Source organism: Seriola lalandi, unplaced genomic scaffold (genome assembly GCF_002814215.2).
Source record: "Seriola lalandi dorsalis isolate HSWRI2012SDOR001 ecotype SW California unplaced genomic scaffold, Sedor1 jcf7180002054981, whole genome shotgun sequence".
NCBI classification, from domain to species: domain Eukaryota; kingdom Metazoa; phylum Chordata; class Actinopteri; order Carangiformes; family Carangidae; genus Seriola; species Seriola lalandi.
This window is the reverse complement of record NW_019525661.1, coordinates 1,085,062-1,105,061: the sequence shown is the minus strand read 5'-3', so window position 1 is coordinate 1,105,061 and position 20,000 is coordinate 1,085,062. Positions and strand designations below refer to the sequence as shown.

Genomic DNA, 20,000 nt, shown 5'->3' with positions numbered 1-20,000 from the left:
CATCTTTGATTTCAACTCATGAAAAATGGAGACAAAAAAAAGTGTTGCATTTATATTTTTGTTAAGTATATTATGTATTATCATTGGTTATTATGTTTTCATTTATTTGAAAAGTAGATTTGTCTCTAATACATCAGAAAAAAGTGAAAATTCTAATCACAATTTCTCAAAGTCGAATCTGACTGCTTCAAATGTCTTGTTCTGTTCAACCAACAATGTAAAACTCAAAGATATTAATTTCCAATCAAGTAAAACAAAAATAAAAATAAAAAAGAATAAAAATCTGACGCTGCTTCCATCTTAGGGGAACTGTTTGTGATGAGAATCTGGCTGCTGTTGAGCAGCTGGTGAGAGGTGATGTGTGTGATGAGAGTGTGTGTGTTACCTGGGAGTAGCAGGCATGCCTCTGTTCCTGGCTCTCTCGCTCTCTCCCATCTTATCCATCCATGTGCCGCAGTTGAAGCGGTTCCCTCCACTGACGAAGCCTGTGGCTGGATCCACCTTCGCAAACACATTGAACCCTGGAAGAGATGACAGAGCTCAGGACCATGAGAGATAGTTTAAAACACAAATCACTGCCATTTACACAAGAGTCTGAGTAGAACCAGAGGAAAATGTTTGATGTTTAGTGATGCAGTAAATGCAGATGCAGTAAAACATAAATTATAGAGAAAATATTCAAATCAAAATAGATTGTTGAAAGAAAACAGTTCAGACTGCACCTCCACCTTGTCCAGTATCATCTGTACTGGGAGACCTCTGTGAGCATTATTCCAATATAATGGATTCATGTGTAGTCTGTCACTCACACACACAACCACACATATACACACTGTCTCACCTTCATCTCTCATGTGCATGTCGATCTTAGATCCAGCGTTTCTCTCTCTGTAGGAAATTCCCTCAAGGTGGCGCTGCAAAGCCTCCTGGATCACATCATACAGAGGCTGCTCCTACACACACACACACAGACACACACACACACACGCACACACACACACACAATACAAAATATATTGAGGCATGTGAATATATTGGCTACTGTTGGTGAAGTTTGAAAATGTTGGTGACTGCTGACGGAAGTATCGAAACAGACACTGTGTGTGTGTGTGTGTGTGTGTGTGTGTGTGTGTGTGTGTTAGGGCTGCACAATTGATCGAAATATGATCGAAATCGCAATATGGCCAGGTGCAGTATCCAAATCGCAGGAGCTGCAATCTTTTTTTGATAAAAGGTAAAATGTGTCATGATATGCATTATTAGCACCATAAGCATTCTGCTACAGAGACGACCAACCTACAAATCATATTCTCCAGACGCACCAAAACATGTAAACATGTTTGTTTAGTACAAGACCAACAAAAATCCCATCATCATCATCCTTAAAATTTTTTTCAGAAGTGAAAGTGAAACTGAAATGCCAAAACGACCATTCCAATTGCTATTGCAATATCTGCCAAAATAATCGCAATTTGATTTGTTTTGCATATCATGCAGCCCTAGTGTGTGTGTGTGTGTGTGTGTGTGTGTATGTACATACCACCTCTCCAGGTTTGCAGGGCTCACAATCATCAGTAGGATACATGCGTGTAACTGGGCAGCGGAGGATTTCATGCCCTTGGGGAACGTGGGTAGCGTAGTCCTGAGCGAAACAAGCGCAGTGTCAATAAAAACATTATAACAAGACATAATTCTCCTCATCTAGTTCAATTGTTATTATATTCATAAACCTTTAATGTAACTCTTCAGATAATGTTACAATTTCATTAAGTGGAAAACAGAAACAAAAAAAGACATGATGAATGTGCAGAAACAAGAATGAACCAAAGTTCATGAATCTGATATAAAGAAAGAAAAAAATATGAACAGTCCAAAACTTTTTTATAAACTTTTATAAATTCATGATACTTCTGCAGTTCCTTCATCTACCAACCCTAAGAACTTCATATGGATACAGGGAGATCCTGCACTCAGCAAACAACATTTCCCACAGGCTCTGCTGGAGTCCATAGTTTTACCTCTTAAACATGAGTCAAGCCAAATGAAATTAGACAGGAAATCCCTTAAAAGGAACAATTAAGTTCTCACTAAGTTATTTGTTTGGAAACCAATGAGTCAAAACTGCCTACATAACGACAGGCTTTACTAGTTACACCAGTGACTAATGTTTGCAAGCTTCAGTAGTTCATATGATTTTTACACAGTTTAATGTTTAATGAATTTAGAGCCTCTCCTGTAGTCAGGGATTTGGGAATACAGACACTGACCTGAAGATTTGTCCTATATCTGAAGACATGACCTCCACCTTGACACCCACTCTTTGCACTTCATGCTTCTTTTGCTCAGATTTTTTGTTATGCTTATGCATACTTAGATTTCAGTGGCCTAACTCGTCTTAAATATGCTTTCTCAGATGCCAAGGTTGCTGACATGTGAGGAGGGTGGATTGGAAGGAGGAAGCTGGAATATTGTTGGGGTTTCTGAGGCAGGGACTAGTGGGAAAGTGCTTTGTTTTTACTGTTTCTGGAAAAGAGGCCCTAAGGAGTATGTATGTGTATGTGTGTGTGTCCACCTACCTGGATGCACTGCAGCCACCACCACACAGCGTCACGGCAGTTGAATCTGGCACAGCGACCCTCACCCAGCAGGTTGGGGATCAAACCGTGACGTAACGTCCCTGCGAAAGCCAGGATGATGTTACTATGGAGATAAGGAGATAAAAAGGTTAATTTTAGAGTTTGGTTACTGTGGCCTTCTCACAGAATTTGATAAGCCAGCTGAAAAAGTAAAAATAGAAGTTCTAAAGCAAGCAATATAAAACTTATATAGTTATATAGGGGAGAGATAGTGTTGATGAGTAACTCAGAAAAATGTTGTTGCAACTGTTCCAAGAGTTCCCTACTCAAAGTGGGTTATTAAAACAGTCCATGCACACACACCGAGCCTCAGTGTGTCTCCCAGTGAGCAGCATCAGTCCTCTGAGAGCGATGAAGGTGTCTCTGCCCCAGCAGCGGAAAATCCCAGCGGAGAAGTGAGGAAGACCTGAAGAACCAAACAAACAGTCAGTCAGTCAGTCAGTCAGTCAGTCAGTCAGTCAGTCAGTGAGATCAGCATCTATACTTACTGTATTTTTCCATACTGTAAATATTGAATCCATCTTTATCTCAATGAATTCTTCAAATCAATACAAGCTTGATACAACAGTTTTTAATTCTTAAATTATTTTTTCACTTTATTTATTAAGTATCTGGTTCTACCTGCAGCCAATGAGACACAGCACTGCTCCTTCTGGCCTGTGATTGGACTGATGCGATAGGGAACATCATCTATTTTCACAGAGATGGGAGGGAGGGCTGGGAAGCGTCCAACTCCACACATCTGAAGTGAACCAAGCGCCAGGTGATGAACAAAGGTGGAGCCATTCTGGACGAAACTGTTTGGACAAAGAGGCAGAAATGTCACTTAACTACAACACATCAGTCTCAGGTTTTAATTTCAGATGTCAACAACACAGCTGCTGTCATCTCTCCCACCTCGACATGTGTTTGTAGGTTGCATCCAGGGCTGTAACGTAGGTTGACACCAGGATGGCGTCAAAGTAACAGGGAATGAGGTACCGTGGGATGTGCTTCAGGTAGTTAAACATGGCAACCAACCACTGACCCACCTGTGGACCCACAGTAACCAGAAAGACACTTTACTGTTGCTCTGGTTATCTCAAAAGTTAAAACCAGAACTATTTGTGTGGCTAGATGAAAAATGTGACCCTTTAAGACAGTAAAATCCTCACTTGTGCCAGTGGTCCCTCTCTGTGTATCAGTCTGTTGGAGACAAAGTCTATCAGCCAGTCTCCTTGTCTGAGGTTAGAGCACACGGGATGTCCCAGGTCGTTGTTTGGACGGATATCAGCCAACACTGACATCAGACCTGCAGAAGAAACACCACAGTCAACCATCAAAGTGAAAACAGAATAACCCTCTACACAGAGCAGGTTTCTGTGAGTGAAGTGGGTGAGTCCACCTACACGTTCAAAAGCTCAATTTCTCAGCAGCTATTGTTCATTGCTCATCATTGCAGAAGGGTAAAATCAGTCAGATCACTACTATCAGAGATTTAAATGTTCTGATCAGCAGCAGCTCACGTTTGGTGATAATTATATTTTTTGCTGTAGATGCTGTTTGGACCTGGTTTCATATATTTTTCCAGCTCTACCTTGCAGTCCAGCATATTTCAGGCTCTCCCATCCTGGGATGCTGTAACAGCCTCCACCGTCCTCCTGTTCCTCTGAGTCACAGCGAAACAGCAGGACATTCAGGTCAGCTAACGTTAGCTTGGACATCAGCCTGTGAAACACACATGACTTCAAAAATAAAAGTTCACATTTGCTGCTTCACCAAATGAAAAACTGTGTCTGTGTGCTGCTTGTTCCTTATTCCACATATACATATACATACACATATATATATATATATATTTTTTTTTTTTATAAGACTGTTGTTATTTCCTGTTGGTTTTATCTGTCTTATGGTTTTGTGTGGTTTACGACATTGTTTTTATTGTTTTATGTCTTTTTATTACTAATTGCAGAGAACATGGAACTACTGTTTGAAAAGTGCTATTTAAATAAAGTTTATTATTATTCTAAGTTATTTTAATTCTAAATTCTCTTAGTGCAATTTGCAAATCACACACAGAATAAAAGATTTCTGTACTGACTCAGCAGAACTCTTGTAATGTTATCAGATTCACGATGCAGCAGAACCAGATTATTGTCTGCCCCCCCCTTTCAAACCTGGTGCTTACATTACCCACAATGCAAATCAATTGCCAACAGCTCAGTCAGAAATATGTGTGTGTTAGACTAATGAGCCACTAGCCTGAAGCAGAGATGTGGAGGGGGTCACTTCTTTCTCTCTCCACACTCCCTCATTGTTTTTCCTCATCAGACCTCATGTGTACTCACTGTGCCAGAGGCTTCTGCATCGCTTCTGGTGGGTTTTCATCTGCTATGCTGCCTTTCTTGTACTTTGGGCTGAACTGGGAGAGATAATACCTCAGCACCCCCACCAGCTTCTGGGCCTTGGGGTCCAAACTCACCCTGAGAAGAGGAGAGAGAGGGACAGGAAACTTTTCAGACAGTTGTTCAGAATGAACAGTGTCAATAAATGAACGTTTAATAAATCATGGATGGAATGACTTCAGTTTTGAGCAAGTGTGTGTGTGTGTGTGTGTTACCTGAAGGCAATAACACTGCCAGGAGTCAACTTCTGAAATGTGATTTCCTGCACAAACTCTGAGCGACCTTTAGAAGTCACCCCTGCTTGCTTCACCACTGTGCTCTCCTGTAACTGTATCACATTTTAGAATTTTTTTATTGATTTGTTCATTCATTTCAGTAACACACAAGATTACATCAATCCTAAAAAGAGTGATATTTACAGATATATGCTCTTTGATTTCCACAGTGTATTCCGGCATGCCGTTGATATAGTTGTTATCCTTCTTATAGCTCCCAGCATGCCTTTCCACTGTCCTCGCCTCCAGTACCACTTCCTCTATCTTCCCTAGAGAGAGGGAGAGCAACATCTAACCTGGTTATGTCTTTCAAGGTGAATAATAAATCAAAACAGTGTAAGAAAGGAAAGAACACTTCAAAGATACTGTTATTATAATATTTAGAAAGACATGTTTGATTTCTAATATGAATGTGATCATGTTGTCATACCAGGTATGAACATGGGTGGGACGTTGCTGTTGTACTGGTGGTTTTTGGGGTTCCAGAAGGCGGTCCTGCACACGGACACCACAGACTGGTGGGTGCTGGGACAGTGACGGGTCACTGCAACAATATCTGCATCCACCTGGTCTACATACACCTGATGAGGGAGATGTTCAGAGATTAAATTGGGACAAGGCGTTCACTGACAAGTGATCGCTGGGAAATGTAGTGCAAAAACACAACAGTTAGCATAAAGCTCTATCAACTTCACAGCCATGCTGCTGTCTGTTTTATAGTAAAAACCTTTAACAGGAAGTGGACTGACATGAGCTAAACGTCAGTGTTAGCTGAAGTTGTGTGTATGTTGTACATACAGCACACTGCAGTCCTGTACCTGCATGAATCCCTGCGCAGCCAGTTCCAGGTGCAGCTTGTTGAGAGCCAGTTTCCCTGCTATGATGCCAGTCTGGGGTCCAACCTCACCAGGGGAGGAGGGGGGTGCTGAGGGGTTCCACTTGGGGTAGAAACGCTCCTCCTTCACCACAGAGATCTACACACACACACACACACACACACACACACACACACACACACACACACACACACACACACACACACACACACACACACAACCTTTGAAGTTGAGTGTGAAAGCAGCAGTGGGGCGAAAAACATCTCAACTTCAGGTCTAATCAAAAGCTTTCTCTGGAGCTTTCAATCACATCTCAGAGTCTTCCTCAGTGGATTAAGTTTGCTCTGACTGTGGAGCCTATTATACAGACTTAATGATTAACAAACTGATAAATTGATTAGCAAATGAATCATGAAAATAATGCCCTAATGTCAATGACTGATTAGATTCAAGATTCAAAGATGCACCTGTCACATACTTGTGCAGTGACATGGGTGGGTGGGGTAGAGGACGTGTTAAAAGGCTCATGTGCAACAATAATAGAATAACAATTAGTAGATAATAAGAAATACAATGGATAATATTTTACAAAAATAAAAATACATGTAATATGTGTATTAAAATGTTTAAGTGCACATTTCAGTATCAAATTATTATATAGGTTAAATATAGATTTATAACTTTAACCCATTTACAGTAGTTCAGTGTATATATACATTATATCGTGTATCAGGGTACTAGTTCATCATATTTCCCTGTTTTCCTGCTGTAAAGCAGAGAAATTCAGCATAAGTAAGTGTGTATTCACTCATTTACTAGATCCCACAGTCAACTCTGGAAAATCTATGTTTTTTCAAAATTAAATTCAGTTGTAGAAAATTGTTTTCAAATCTTAGATGAGTAGAAAAGGCAGAAAACAACCAGCAAGTTTGATAAAAAAGGATAGATGTTCAAACTTTTTACTCAGACTACATAAATGATAGTGTCTAAATCCAAACCTGTATACATAAACATTAAAAGCTAAATATGAATCATGTAGCTTCTTTGGCGGCATAAATGGTTGCTGTTCAGCAGCCGATTTTCAAGGTATCTGCTGTAAAAATGCTGTGAATTAATCAGCTCACTCTTTATTGTGATACTCAGGCTCAAGTCAAACTTTAGACAAAAGAAACTGGCATTGACCAACATTTTTATATTTGCAGTAAATTATCCAATATTGTAGAATTTGTTTTCAAAACACTCAAAAACAAACTATAATTATGGCTAACTGCTAAGAAATACTGTTGAGCCAAAATGATGAGTCACCTGATGTGGGACCAGTTCATCATATCCTCTGGTGGAGCCGGTAGCACAGCAGGCCATAGAGACGATAGCAGAGCTGGGCAGAGAGTCCAATGCTGAGCGCAGCTTCAAACAGAGTCAAACAGCAGCAGTTAGAAACCAACACATGGTACAGCTGAACTCAGTGACTCTGTCATGGTTCATTTTTGAACAAAGCACCCCACCGTAATCTGACCCTAACAGAGACCCACCTGTATGGGACACTCATTGTCATGGGTTACATCAAGGAACATGGCGTGGGCGATGGAGGGTATAAGTGGACGGAGACTGGGCTGAACAAAGGCTCCCACTGGCTCACCTCCGTAACGATAGACTAGTCGGCCCTCTTCATGGCTGTCACCAGCTGACATGGCCTCTATGGACAGGGTGGGGGGTTAGGAGAAGTTGGTGAGATGGGGGAGGACAGTTATCACAACATAATCCATGCTGTTGCAGCACCAGGGGGCAGTTCACACATTCAAGCTCAGTGCACTTCTGGCCACATTCCAATCTGGTAGTGAAGGTGTTTGTGTTTAACACGAGCCTTAGTAAATACATTAAAGCTGCTTGTTAATCCTCAGACCTGTTAAATACCCAGTGGATCAAAAACTGTCAACTACTGAGAGCTAGAGATGCCCCGATCACTTCTTTTTTTTTTTTTTACCACCAATACCAATGTGATCATCTATGAGTGAGATCGGACAATCCACGGCTGATACCGATCATTTCTGGCATTCATTGCAGATGGCACATATCAGTCTCACACACTTTGTAAAAGTTCCACACGACTAATATCTTGTTTTATTGTGGTGGCCTGTCGCGCACCGTCGCATTGAACAAGGTGGGAGAAAGGTAACAAGTCTAGAGGTAAGGGAGAAAGATCGGCTGATCAATCGGGGCTGATCAATCGGGGCATCCCTACTGAAAGCTGGAATTAAACATTAAGTGCAATTTGTAAGCTGATTATTTTTCAGTTTTTTTCAGTCCCTGATTGAAATAATATTCCATATTATTTAGTTCTAGACTGGGAACCTATCCAGGGTATACGCTGTCACTCACCCATGGATGGATGGATATAACCATATGTATTATGGCAAACAGCCATTTACTCACTGAATACCGTTATGAATATGAAAATATGAGAATTAGAAGCAACAGCCATAAAAGTCACAATTAGTCTTTTAGAAGAGAGCTCCACACACTTGGAGAATCTATGAGAAGGAGCAGTGATGCTGCTCTGGAGGCCTGCGGGGTATCAAAATCTTACTCACTACTACTATTACTTACTAACCACCCATCTGTATGTACTTACTGTGAAAAATATGCACAACTAACATAGACACCTTGGTATGTCTACTGTCTACTTTGTCAGTCTTAATGAATATACTGTGTAGTAAGTATTGAGTATGTATTTTGAACACATATGGTACTGTACCTCGTATCAGTGATGAGATTCCTAGCTTGGTAACGAAGATGTTATCCAGCTCCTCACTACCGGTAAACAGTTCAGCCACCACATACAGGTTAGGACACACTGTTCTGGCCACGTCTAGCATGAACTGGTCGACCACAGCAAGACAACACACCGAAAACCAAGAGGTCAGTGCGGGGAGAGAGGGAGAGAGGGAGGGACGAGTAGGGGAGAGGGCAAGTAGAATAAAAGATTGGAAAGAAGGAGGAGGAGGAGGAGGAGGAGAGTTAATGTGAAGGGGATACAGCCAATTAGTAGGCACAGGTCCCAGAGTTAAGATACCATGCAGTTATACAGTCAACCAATACAGTGAGAGTACAGAGAGAGACAGAGGGAGGGTGTTTGGGTTTGAAGAGGCAGAACGATGCAGTGAAAAGAGAAGGAAGAGACAAAAACATCAAGTTAGCTCATGCAACAGTTTTGTACCTCGTATAAGGCTGCTAATTCCCAGCCGGTTAACAAACACATTGTCAATGAGCTCACTTCCTGTAAACAGTTCAGCTATCACATACAGATTGGGTCTGACCGCTCTGGCGGCATCTAGCATTGCCTGGACAAGAAGAAGAAGAGTCTGCTGTTAGCAGTGCTACACTGACAAACAATATGCAGCTAACTTCACACATACAGGAAGGTTTCTCTTGTCACTATTTAAATATTATTTACATGTTCACTATTTCTTGTAAAACAAGTTCTTTCCTATTTCAATAGGATACAGTATGCAACTATTATGATGTTAAAATATAATAAGCAAGCAGAATCATGACACAACATGAGCCTGTGTACATTCTCTGTTTGAATCCACCCTTGGCATGGACAGTCAGTGTGGTGGGGTAAGTTTGCAGCGTGCTGTTTCCTGTAGGTATGTTATAACAATGTGGCCACAGTGAACATCAGTTCTGTTTTGCCAGTTAGTGTATCCTCAGACAAAATGGCCTAAAGTAGCCAGTAATACTTGTGAGCATGAGAGAGGTGTGGCTGTGCTGACTGAAGGAACTGCAGTTACCCTGATGTAAGTGTGGCATTAGGGGTTTTCAATGCATATATACAGCTACATATTAGCCTTGATAACTGTTGGAAAGTTAAATAAATGTACTTGCTTTAGAGGAAGTTTTTCAAGTAATGAGAAGGACAGTGTTGTGGTGAGAAGTAGGAAATCTACTGATGTTGCATCACAAACTAAAACATTTTTACTGAGACATTAGTATTTTTAACATGGGGCTGCTTCTTTACATCTTTAGAAAGCCCAAAGTTTTATGGTTTACTCTTAAAACACAGAAATACCCTTATGATGTAATGCACTGCAGTATAACAGGCTGACAATAATAGGACCCAACATGTTCCATTTCTGTTAACACTGTTGTTCTGTGTGTGTGTGTGTGTGTGTGTGTTGATTCAACTGTAATGATAATATAATATGGTCATTTCTAAGGCTGTACTACTACTACTACAACTGACTACTGTGTAACTCGAATGAGGATACAGAAACCTGGAGCAGGTGACAGATGACAGATATTTGCTGGATGTGGTATGATGATGATGAATGACAATACCTCAGCTACATGTAATGGTGTAGAGTGGCAGTTATCCAGCCTGACTCCATGGAAATACTTGGCTGTGATCTCGGTGTATTTCTGCATGTAGGCCCACAGGTACGGACAGTCCTCAGGGCCATTGCCATAGCGCAGTTTGACACTGTCACCCCAGCAGATCAGCTCCCGACGCAGGTACACATTAGAGCCTACAGAGAACAAAGATACACGTCAATACTGACACAATGATTTATACTTTGAAGGACAGATATTTCAAACGTACAATCTGAATTGAGATTATATTGTATGAGATTCTCAGGTTAGATATACAAATTCAACTGTGTACTACAATGTACACTTTGACTGAAAATGTGTGTATAGCAATCACACTATTATCCTGCTCACAAAATTCTGTGTAATTGGTTTGATGTTATGAGATTAAAGGTTATGTCAGGGAAAATGTTTTTATGTCTCTATATATCTATTACTCTCTCCATTGTTTTTGCATCTGGCTATCTTGCTAAGCTGGTTTCTATGTGTACCTGGCTCAGCAAAGTTGCGCAGCGGATCGTCGCTCATCACCCAACCATTGTGAGCCAGGAAGTGACAGATCTTGTCTGGCTGGTCCAGCAGGTGGATCTCCTGCTCCAGAGTCAGGTCCTGGTATGGGTAGGTGAAATACCTGAGACAGACAGATTAAAACAGTAAGATCCACCAACCCTAGCCCTCTTGTCACTATTGGAACCATCATGAACCATGCCCTGTTGTGTGATTCAGTTTTGCCATTTATACCTGGAACTACTCTGTATCTGCATCACACAAAACAACTCTTAAATTTCACAAGGGAGAAAAAGGCTTAGGTCCTGACATACTGCTTTAACTGAGACTACTGAAGTACAGTGCTTCTAAAAAGGCATTTTATTTTATTTTCAACTTCACTGTGGTCAACATTTACAGTTGCAATCAAAATGATTCGACCCCCACTGCAAATTAGGTTTATTGGCAAAATGTACAAAATAGCAGCTGTTTGCAATAAACAAATCAAACAAGAACAATTTAAACAATACAACTAATATTACAAGTGGTTTCTCCAAATTCAACACAAAATGCTACTTTTAATGACTATTGCAGTCTCAAAATTATTCAACCCCTTCATGACAAGCATCTTTAGTACTTAGTAGAGCACCATTTTACTGTTATGAATTTGGATAAAATCCTTGTAATATTAGTTTTATTTAACTATTTAAACTGTTCTCCTGTAATCTGTTTATTGCAAACACCTGAAAAACTTTCAATTTTGCCAATAAACTTAAAATGCAATGGGGGTTGAATAATTTTGATTGCAACTGTATCCCTGACGCATGTTTCTATTCAAATTAGCCGCCTCGGGTTGTAGTCAGGTGGAAACAGTCTCGTCCTCTGTCAACCTACCAGTTTACTGATCAGTCCAATGCGTAAGCTTGTTTTTGAATTTGGTAGTAGAGTAGTTTAACAAACAAACAGCAAAAAAAGCGAAATTTGACTCATTAAAGTTACAAAATGCAGCACCTGTTAAGGTTGATTTAAAAGGATGTACTGTAGGTACAGCTTGGAACAAGGCTACGTCAACAGTAACGCCAGAAACACTCTGTGGTGTGTGTGTGGTGGCTGCGGAACGTCTTGGTTTTAATTTCGGTGCCCATGTTAACGGGTTAAAGCGACACACTGCCTGTGTGAGATGTCTTACACGTCGCGGCTGTGTCTGTTGATTGACATCATACCAGCAGCATCATATAGAACGGACACAATCCACTATAGTTTCTATGTCTAGGCTGGATCTGAATATGACACAGACATGAAAAAATATAATTATTATATTCTTTAACCATTTAAGCAGCTGCAAGTGGAGACAGTGATACTTTAGCAATGTTTTCTGTCAAAAATAAATCTGAAATTAACCAGACTCCCAAATTAGGTATGAAAAATAATAAATCATAAAAAATTATTCTGTCCTTTCTCATGAATACTGTGGTAAAAAACAAGGTGGTGTTAAAAACTGCAGCTAAATGTCCATGAATTATGGTCGACAGTCAATTAATCCTACTGTTTATAGAGACCTGTAAACCTGTTGAACACATTAATCTTTATTATCTATCTTTCCAGACCTTAACCTCTCCTTTTCTTGTATCTGTGCCATTCTTTTTCTTTCTCTCCAAGTCCACCTCTTTAAATCCATTACCTGGTAACCAGAGGGTTCTTCCTGGTAACAGGACCCAGTTTTGGGCCATGGTCGGCCAGACGCTCGTACACTACATTTCCCACAACGCAGTTGGCAGCCTGGAGGGAAAGAGAAGGACAACATGACGAAAAATGATAACCCTAAATGTGGCAGTTCCCCTCTGTACACTAATACTATGCAGCATACAGTATGTCCTGATGTTAACAATGCACTCCTTTGGTGGTTAGTGTAGAAGAAATAATGAACCTTTGGTACAGATGACATAAGGCATTCTGACATTTCAGATTCTCCTCCCTGACTGCTCTGGCAGCCATGGCAATAGATGTCATGTTGGGTCCAGCTGGCTCCCATGTGCACTCACACATGGCTGCTGGTGCCATTAGCAGTAGCCTTGTCTGCTGCATTACACACAAACTTGCCTGCTCCTGATGCTGTTGTACAATGTGGTTCTGTTCTTCATTCAGCTCGTTCAGCTTCTGTCTCAGCCAACCACAGCACTCCTCAATGTGATGTGGGGAGGAACTATAGTGAGAGAGGAAACATCAAACAGAAAATAACAGGACTCTAGTTCTGCAAAGGTCCACATACATATATGTATACATACTGGACATAACTGTACACAGTACAGTAGTATATATTATTGTGAGAATTGGAAACATCCTGTCTTCAAAGGAAGTGAAAACTAGTCTATGCATTTGTTACCTCTAGACTGGAGTACTGTAAATCTTTATTATCAGGATGTCCCAGTAACTCAGTGAAAAGCAAACTGCTGCAGCAGAGTACTGACAGGAACTAGAAGAAGAGATCACATCTCCTCTGTGTTAGCTTCATCAGCTCCCTATAAATTCCTCTTCCTCACCTACAAAGACATTAATGGTCAGACACCATCATATCTTAAAGAGCTCATAGTTCCCTATTATCCCAACCGAACACTGCGCTCTAAATGCAGGCCTACTGTGGTTGCTAGAGTTCTAAGACTAGAATGGGAGGTAGAACCTTCAGCTGTCAGGCTGCTCTCCTGTGGAACCAGCTCCCAGTCTGGGTCCAGGAGGCAGATCCCTCTCTACATTTAAGATCAGGCTTCAAACCGTCTCTTTGATAAAGCTTTGATAAAGAGTCCTGAACGAGCCCTTAGTGATGCTGCTATAGATCTAGACTGCTGGGGGGGACTCCCATGATGCATTTAGCTCTCTTTCTTAGCATCTATATTACACTACTTTATGTCCTGTAACTTGTACTTTCTCTCTCCTGTAGTTCTCTCTCTGTCTCTCTCTCTTCATTCTGCATGCATCCCGTTACTATTTTTAAATAAGTAAACATGAATTCATGAAAGAACTCAAACAAACATTAACTGTCACTTCATACAAAAAACAGACAACACCACCAACAGCTTGTGATTGTGGCTCAGACCTGTGAGGTACAAATGTCTCCAGAGCAGAGTCCATGTCCACTGTGTTGCCATAACGACGGTAATGTGGGTCCTGGATGATCTTTAGGCCCTTCTTCCCTTCAGTCTTACTGTGGTCTGGCTTGGTGCCTTAACATGCAAAGGAAATTTTAAGTGTCTTACGTAGCATTTTAAGTAAATGATTCTATATCAGGAGATTTTTTTTCTTCTCAAAACTTCCATTTATTTAACTTTGAAAATGTTTTTCAAACATGAAATTAACTATCGACAAGTACCTTTTGTTTTTTATAAAGTCACATTCAATATCAATTAGAAACAACTTAAATTAGGGAGTTGATTTAAAATATTTTGCTTTATGAATATAAAAATTCCCACTAGCAGCTCTGTAACTGATGAGAACAGCCAAGGCTTGGTGCCAAATGTCTCTTCAATGACAGATCACTGAACAGTCATTTGACACCAAGTGTTCATGTCCACTTTATCTATGGTTTGAATTCCTTTGACATGACAAACATGTATCTGTCAGTTCAGTACAGTCCACTGTATATTCTCCATCAGTTCTGAGTTGGAATACTGTACAAAGCTGTGACACTTTATTAAAAGAAAAGCTTTATTCAGGTGTCTGAGAGACAGACACACTTCAATGTCAATCAATACAGGTGTTTACAGAGGAGCAAGTTTTTTTGCTTCAGGTAGATTTTTTCCGTTTTCTACATTTAATCTCAGAGACTGTTTTGGACTCAGACAGCTACCAAACACACTGACCTGGACACTTGACACACTGAGGCCTTTTCTGAAAACCATTATAAAGTTTGCAGTAATACTTATTAACACTATACTAAGCATCACTGATCTACATACCATTTTGCAGTAGGATTCTGAACTGCTCCACAGCATTGTTCACTTTGACCTGGAAGAACTCCCACAGTTTGATCTGAGGATACACGTCCTGCCACAACACACTGCGGATGGCCTGATACACACAAATCAACATACAGAGAGAGGAATAAGGAAACACATGCATTTTCATATTTACTATTACACATGCATTTTCATATTACTACATTACTATTATTTGTCACCATTATTAAATGAGCCTTTGTTACTATAGCTGTCATTGCTTGCAAAATGCTGTTGAAAAAAACTGACAATTTACATTAGCAGTACGTCATTAAGAGTTTGGCAAACACACCGTTACATAAGTTTTCATAAAAACATTCTATTTACACCTTTTTTTTTTTTTTACTCCATGTCACCTTTTGTCAAAGGTTTGTAAAATGTCGTGTTAAGGTCTCTGTTACATCCCAGTGACGAAGTGTGATGTTAACACTAATTAATGCTGTCTAATCAAATGTGCATCCTCTACAGCACAGTCAAGAAATGCCAGTCATGAAATCTGTACAGGTGTGCTGTGTGTGCCTGGCTGTGTGCTCACATTCAGATGGCTCTCATTGGTAATATCAGGAGGAAGTCCTTTAGCCGTGTAGCGTCCGTCTGCGATTCTGGTGGTTAAATGCCAGATAGCTCTGTCTAAGACCCAGGCTGGACGCAGGTGGGGGGAGTTCACCAGGTTGTAGCCACACTCTGGATGTTCCTGTATCCACACACTATTGGCAGCTGTAAAGAAAAGAGAAACAAAGAATTAAAATCACCACCATTTAGCTATTCTAACAACATGTGATTTAATAGTTCTAGGTGTGAGGTGCTAACCCTAACCTGAACACAGACTTTAATAGTGATGAATGAATTCTGTAGTGGACTATATTTACAGCTGGACTGAACTGCCTTTCATTAATTCACTGAAAAAAAGATTTTTAGCAGAATTTGAATTAGATTAAGTTAAAGATAAAGTTTTAAAGCGCTGAATGAAAACAGACGTTTATCATGTGCTGTGTTTATCATGTATGAAATGCACTGAGGAAGAAAATACACATCCTGTAATGTAAACTGGCTGGCACCTAGAAATAACCCTATACCGTCTGTCTCCCTCTTCCCTCTTACATCACCAACACTTCATTGTCTTAACAACGTCTTACCTGTGCATATGTTGATTCAGTCTAGGGGCCCTGTCTGCCCTATCCATACATATGCTGATCTAGTCTAAGGGCCCTTCCTGGCCCAACTATGGATATGCTGATCCAGCCCAAGACCCCCTCCTACCCCCTGATAACTTGAACCAAGGTGCTACACGACAAGACCTCTGATAAACATTACCTTTTGTTATAACTTCCTTTCCTGTCTGACCAAATGTCTGTAACCCCAGGTATATGCAAATACAGTTGTCCATCCTTTGTCTTTCACTGTATAACTGTCCCCCTGCCCTACACTCGGGGTCAGTCTACTGCCTCAGACCCGCTCTGTGTCAGCTGGCTCACCGTATCCTGGGGTACCATTAAACTTACTTCTCTACAGCAAACTTCAAACTAAGGACTTGAGTGAATTTTCTTCAACAGCACACATGTAACATCTTAAGACTTAGGAAGGAAGTCAGCCATTCTGAATTTTCTATGCAATTTTGGTGCCGTTTTTGCCATTTACAGGCTTTATACTTGAACTGATCTATTCTCTAGGAAGAGTTTGTTAGACATCATATCGGTTAATCTTATCTAGAGACCTTTGCGTGGCTAAATAGTGAAGCTTTTAAGTTCTCGTTTAATGATGTGTTCATGGCAGCATAGCAAATTTCGATGGTTTGCCAAAAAAAAAGTTGTAACTCCACTTTACGTTGTCCAATCAGCCCCAAGCTTTACACGTTTGACAAGAGTCCAGGCCTGAAGACATTGACATGTCAATATTCAGTTATAGTCATAGCCCCACCTAATGGCAACAGGAAATGTCATGTTTTATACTTTGATGTACTCTTACCAGGTTGACCACACCCACCTCAAACTTGGTCAGAGAATGCTTAATACCTTGATGATGCTTTATAGTGAAGATTGTGGGTTTTCACTTAAGTGTCGTCCTGGCAGCGTAGTGAATTCTGATACTTCACCATTGATATCTGATATGGGACTCAGAATTGGGTATGGCAAAATGACTCGATAGTGCCTCCTTTAAAATTTCAACAAAGTAGCATGTGGTATGTTTCACCTTCTTGGGATTCTAGTACATCCAAAGTAATGGAGACCACATGCTTTTTGTTCTATAGATACAATAGAACTCACTTCCCCCCAGTTCCTCAATGTTCACACCTGGGGACGACCCTCCTCCAGTGACCTCACTGACCAGTCAGTGTTGGTCAGTGTGTGACCCCCGAGGATGTCACCAGACAAAACCAGATCTCCATGTCTGTTTCTTTTTTTTTGGCTTGCTCAGGTGCAGCAGCTCCTCTGCTCTCTCAGCTGTTCATGGAGCAACAAGGCTCCCAGTCCAGGTCAGCCCTGCCACCTGAGACAACAGCTCTCTTGCCGGGCTGCTAACAGCAGACTACAACACTCTTGTCATCAACAGCAGTGACATGCTTAGGATTAACTGAGAGTGAACCAAGTTTTTCTTCAGAATCAGCGGCCACAACACAAGGTCAGCCAGCTGATTTCCAAGTAACAGGAGCCACACCTTTCTCTATGAGAAAACCAAAGGAAAAAGCGGAAGCCACATAGCCAGGCAGGACTTAACACCACCAGGAAGCCACCCAGCTCCACCCAGCACCCAAAAGGACCTTTTTTTCCTTTTGTTCCACCGTTGGCTATGACATGGAGGTCTGTATGAAACTCTAAGGATATGCCTTCCCAGACCATCACTGACCCACCACCAATCCAGTCATGCTGTATGATGTTACATGTAGCATAACATTCACCACGGCGACTCTTTCACGCCTGTCACGTGTGCTCAGTGTGAACTTGCTCTCATCTGTGAAGAGAACGGGGCGCCAATGGCAGATCTGCTAATTCTGGTGTTCTCTGGCGAATGCTAATCAAGCTGTATGGTGCTGGGCTTTGAGCACAGGTCCCTCTAAAGGCCGTAAGTCCCTCATGCCACCCTAATGGAGTCTGTTTCTGACAGTTTGGTCAGAAACATGCACACCAGTAGCCTGCTGGAGGTCATTTTTAGGGCTCTGGCAATGCTCCTCCTGTTCCTCCTCGCACAAAGGAGCAGGTACCGGTCCTGCTGTTGGGTTGATGCCCTTCTACGGCCCTGTCCAGTAACGGTCGGTCTCCTAGTATCTCCTCCATGCTCGAGACTGTGCTGGGAGACACATCAAATCTTCTTGCAACCACATGTATGGATGTGCCATCCTGGAGTAGCTGGACTACCTGTGCAACCTGATTGGGCTGCAGGTAGCATCTCATGCTAGGACACTAGCAAAACACAAAACTAGAGACGAATCAGTCAAGAAGGATCATGAGAGAGCAACTGTCTGTGGCCACCACATGTAAAACCATTCCCTTTTTGGGGGTTGTCTTGCTTTTGACTCTCCATTGCACCTGTTGTCACTTTCATTTGCACCAAAGCAGGTGAATTGATTCACAATCACTTCATTTGCTTCCTAAATGGACAGATTGATATCCCTGAGGTTTAAGTGACTTGTTGTTATACTGTGATGATTAAGGTTTCCCTTAATTTTTCTAAGCAGTGTACATTGTCCAATCTACCCCAAACTCCATGTTTGATGAGAGTCCCGGCCTGAAGACATCTACATGCCAATTATTACTCATAGTCCTAGCTCCATACCGCAACATAAACACCGGGAACGTGAGTATGGGAGTTGCGTTGCTGAACTGCTGTGTGTGTGTTCACACTGGCTTTGTTCCTGCTGCTGGAGCTCTAATTTTCTACATAGAATTTGCAGGTTACTGGAATGTTGGATTTCTGTTTATTATAAATTAATTTTTGATTTATTTTTGACAGAAGAATTAAATGTCACTGTCTCCACATGCAGCTGCTAAAATGGTTTAAAAAAATACATTTTTTTCATGTTGGTGTCATATTCAGATTCAGTGAAACTATAGTTGAAGGTGTCAGCTTTATGTGATGTTGCTGCTATGATCTCTGTCTAGAGATTTGCATGTTACACACAGTGAGTTCAGTGAACTTCAGTGGCCCCCCAAGTCTCCAGACCTGAATCCAATAGAACACATTTGGGCTGTGCTAGAACAGGAGATTGGCAGCATGAATGTGCAGTGATTTTTCTGTCAGACAATTTGTTACTTAGTCAAACTGTAAATCAGCCGGTTACTCTGCCTAACCTTTTAATCAGGCTTATTTTACTGCTTGACCTTTTCTGAGAGAGGGAGAGAGGATGAGGTCATGAGGGTAGATGAGTGCACAAGAAGCCTGTGGTCCTAATATAGGAGAGCACATACAGTACAGAGCTTCAGTGTCCATTCACTCAACCTTCATGTGAGTTTTAGTTTTTATTCATAAGCTAAAACCCATTTCATGCACTTTAATCTGACAACATACTGAACATTACTGACTGAACATTAACAAACAACCATAACCACGTGAATCTGTATTTATCTTAACTTTCTAAAGTAAGTCACCACATCTGTCAATTTTCAGCTACACTTGAATGAGTCCTTAGTCTTAACCTGACTGTGTGTGTGTGTGTGTGTGTGTGTGTGTGTCTGTGTGTGTGTGTGTGAGAGAGAGAGAGAGAGAGAGAGAGAGAGAGAGAGGGAGAGAAAAAGAGATAAAGACATAGAGACTGTGAGTTACTATATTCTGAAAGTTGAATTCACCACAGTCTTATAAAGATAAGGATATAAGGATTTGCCTGATTAGTTCACTTAACGATTAAATGTTTCCACCCCCGCTGGTCTGTTAAACTAATTATTAATATTTTTTTAACATACAACCTTGGCTAACTGTTGCATCTAAAATGTTACACAGCCACCCGCCACCAGGTGGGGCTGCAGCCCCAGCAGGTAACAAGAACAAGTAAGGTGGAAAGTGGGACAAATGACATCTCATAAAACCAGCG

The 20,000-nt window shown here is 41.1% G+C and overlaps 1 protein-coding gene across 2 annotated transcripts in view; it reads right to left on the bottom strand.

Annotated features, from left to right (window-relative positions):
- Nucleotides 1-20,000, bottom strand: part of agla (amylo-alpha-1, 6-glucosidase, 4-alpha-glucanotransferase a) — a 36,148-nt gene that overhangs the window by 4,189 nt on the left and 11,959 nt on the right. The window contains exons 6-29 of one of the 2 annotated variants that reach the window (XM_023398240.2): nucleotides 15,513-15,694; nucleotides 14,939-15,050; nucleotides 14,080-14,206; nucleotides 13,089-13,191; nucleotides 12,670-12,767; nucleotides 10,994-11,133; nucleotides 10,473-10,660; nucleotides 9,349-9,472; nucleotides 7,664-7,827; nucleotides 7,437-7,538; nucleotides 6,114-6,269; nucleotides 5,726-5,876; nucleotides 5,440-5,564; nucleotides 5,236-5,348; nucleotides 4,964-5,098; nucleotides 4,213-4,343; nucleotides 3,791-3,927; nucleotides 3,534-3,667; nucleotides 3,258-3,433; nucleotides 2,940-3,042; nucleotides 2,577-2,700; nucleotides 1,541-1,642; nucleotides 842-953; nucleotides 386-521 (exon numbers count right to left, since the gene is read on the bottom strand). In XM_023398240.2, the coding sequence (XP_023254008.1) occupies nucleotides 386-521; nucleotides 842-953; nucleotides 1,541-1,642; nucleotides 2,577-2,700; nucleotides 2,940-3,042; nucleotides 3,258-3,433; nucleotides 3,534-3,667; nucleotides 3,791-3,927; nucleotides 4,213-4,343; nucleotides 4,964-5,098; nucleotides 5,236-5,348; nucleotides 5,440-5,564; nucleotides 5,726-5,876; nucleotides 6,114-6,269; nucleotides 7,437-7,538; nucleotides 7,664-7,827; nucleotides 9,349-9,472; nucleotides 10,473-10,660; nucleotides 10,994-11,133; nucleotides 12,670-12,767; nucleotides 13,089-13,191; nucleotides 14,080-14,206; nucleotides 14,939-15,050; nucleotides 15,513-15,694 (3,175 nt within the window). Of the gene's footprint in view, nucleotides 1-385; nucleotides 522-841; nucleotides 954-1,540; nucleotides 1,643-2,576; nucleotides 2,701-2,939; nucleotides 3,043-3,257; nucleotides 3,434-3,533; nucleotides 3,668-3,790; nucleotides 3,928-4,212; nucleotides 4,344-4,963; nucleotides 5,099-5,235; nucleotides 5,349-5,439; nucleotides 5,565-5,725; nucleotides 5,877-6,113; nucleotides 6,270-7,436; nucleotides 7,539-7,663; nucleotides 7,828-8,886; nucleotides 9,011-9,348; nucleotides 9,473-10,472; nucleotides 10,661-10,993; nucleotides 11,134-12,669; nucleotides 12,768-13,088; nucleotides 13,192-14,079; nucleotides 14,207-14,938; nucleotides 15,051-15,512; nucleotides 15,695-20,000 lie in introns of both variants that reach the window. The other variant, XM_023398241.2, reaches the window with a different exon arrangement.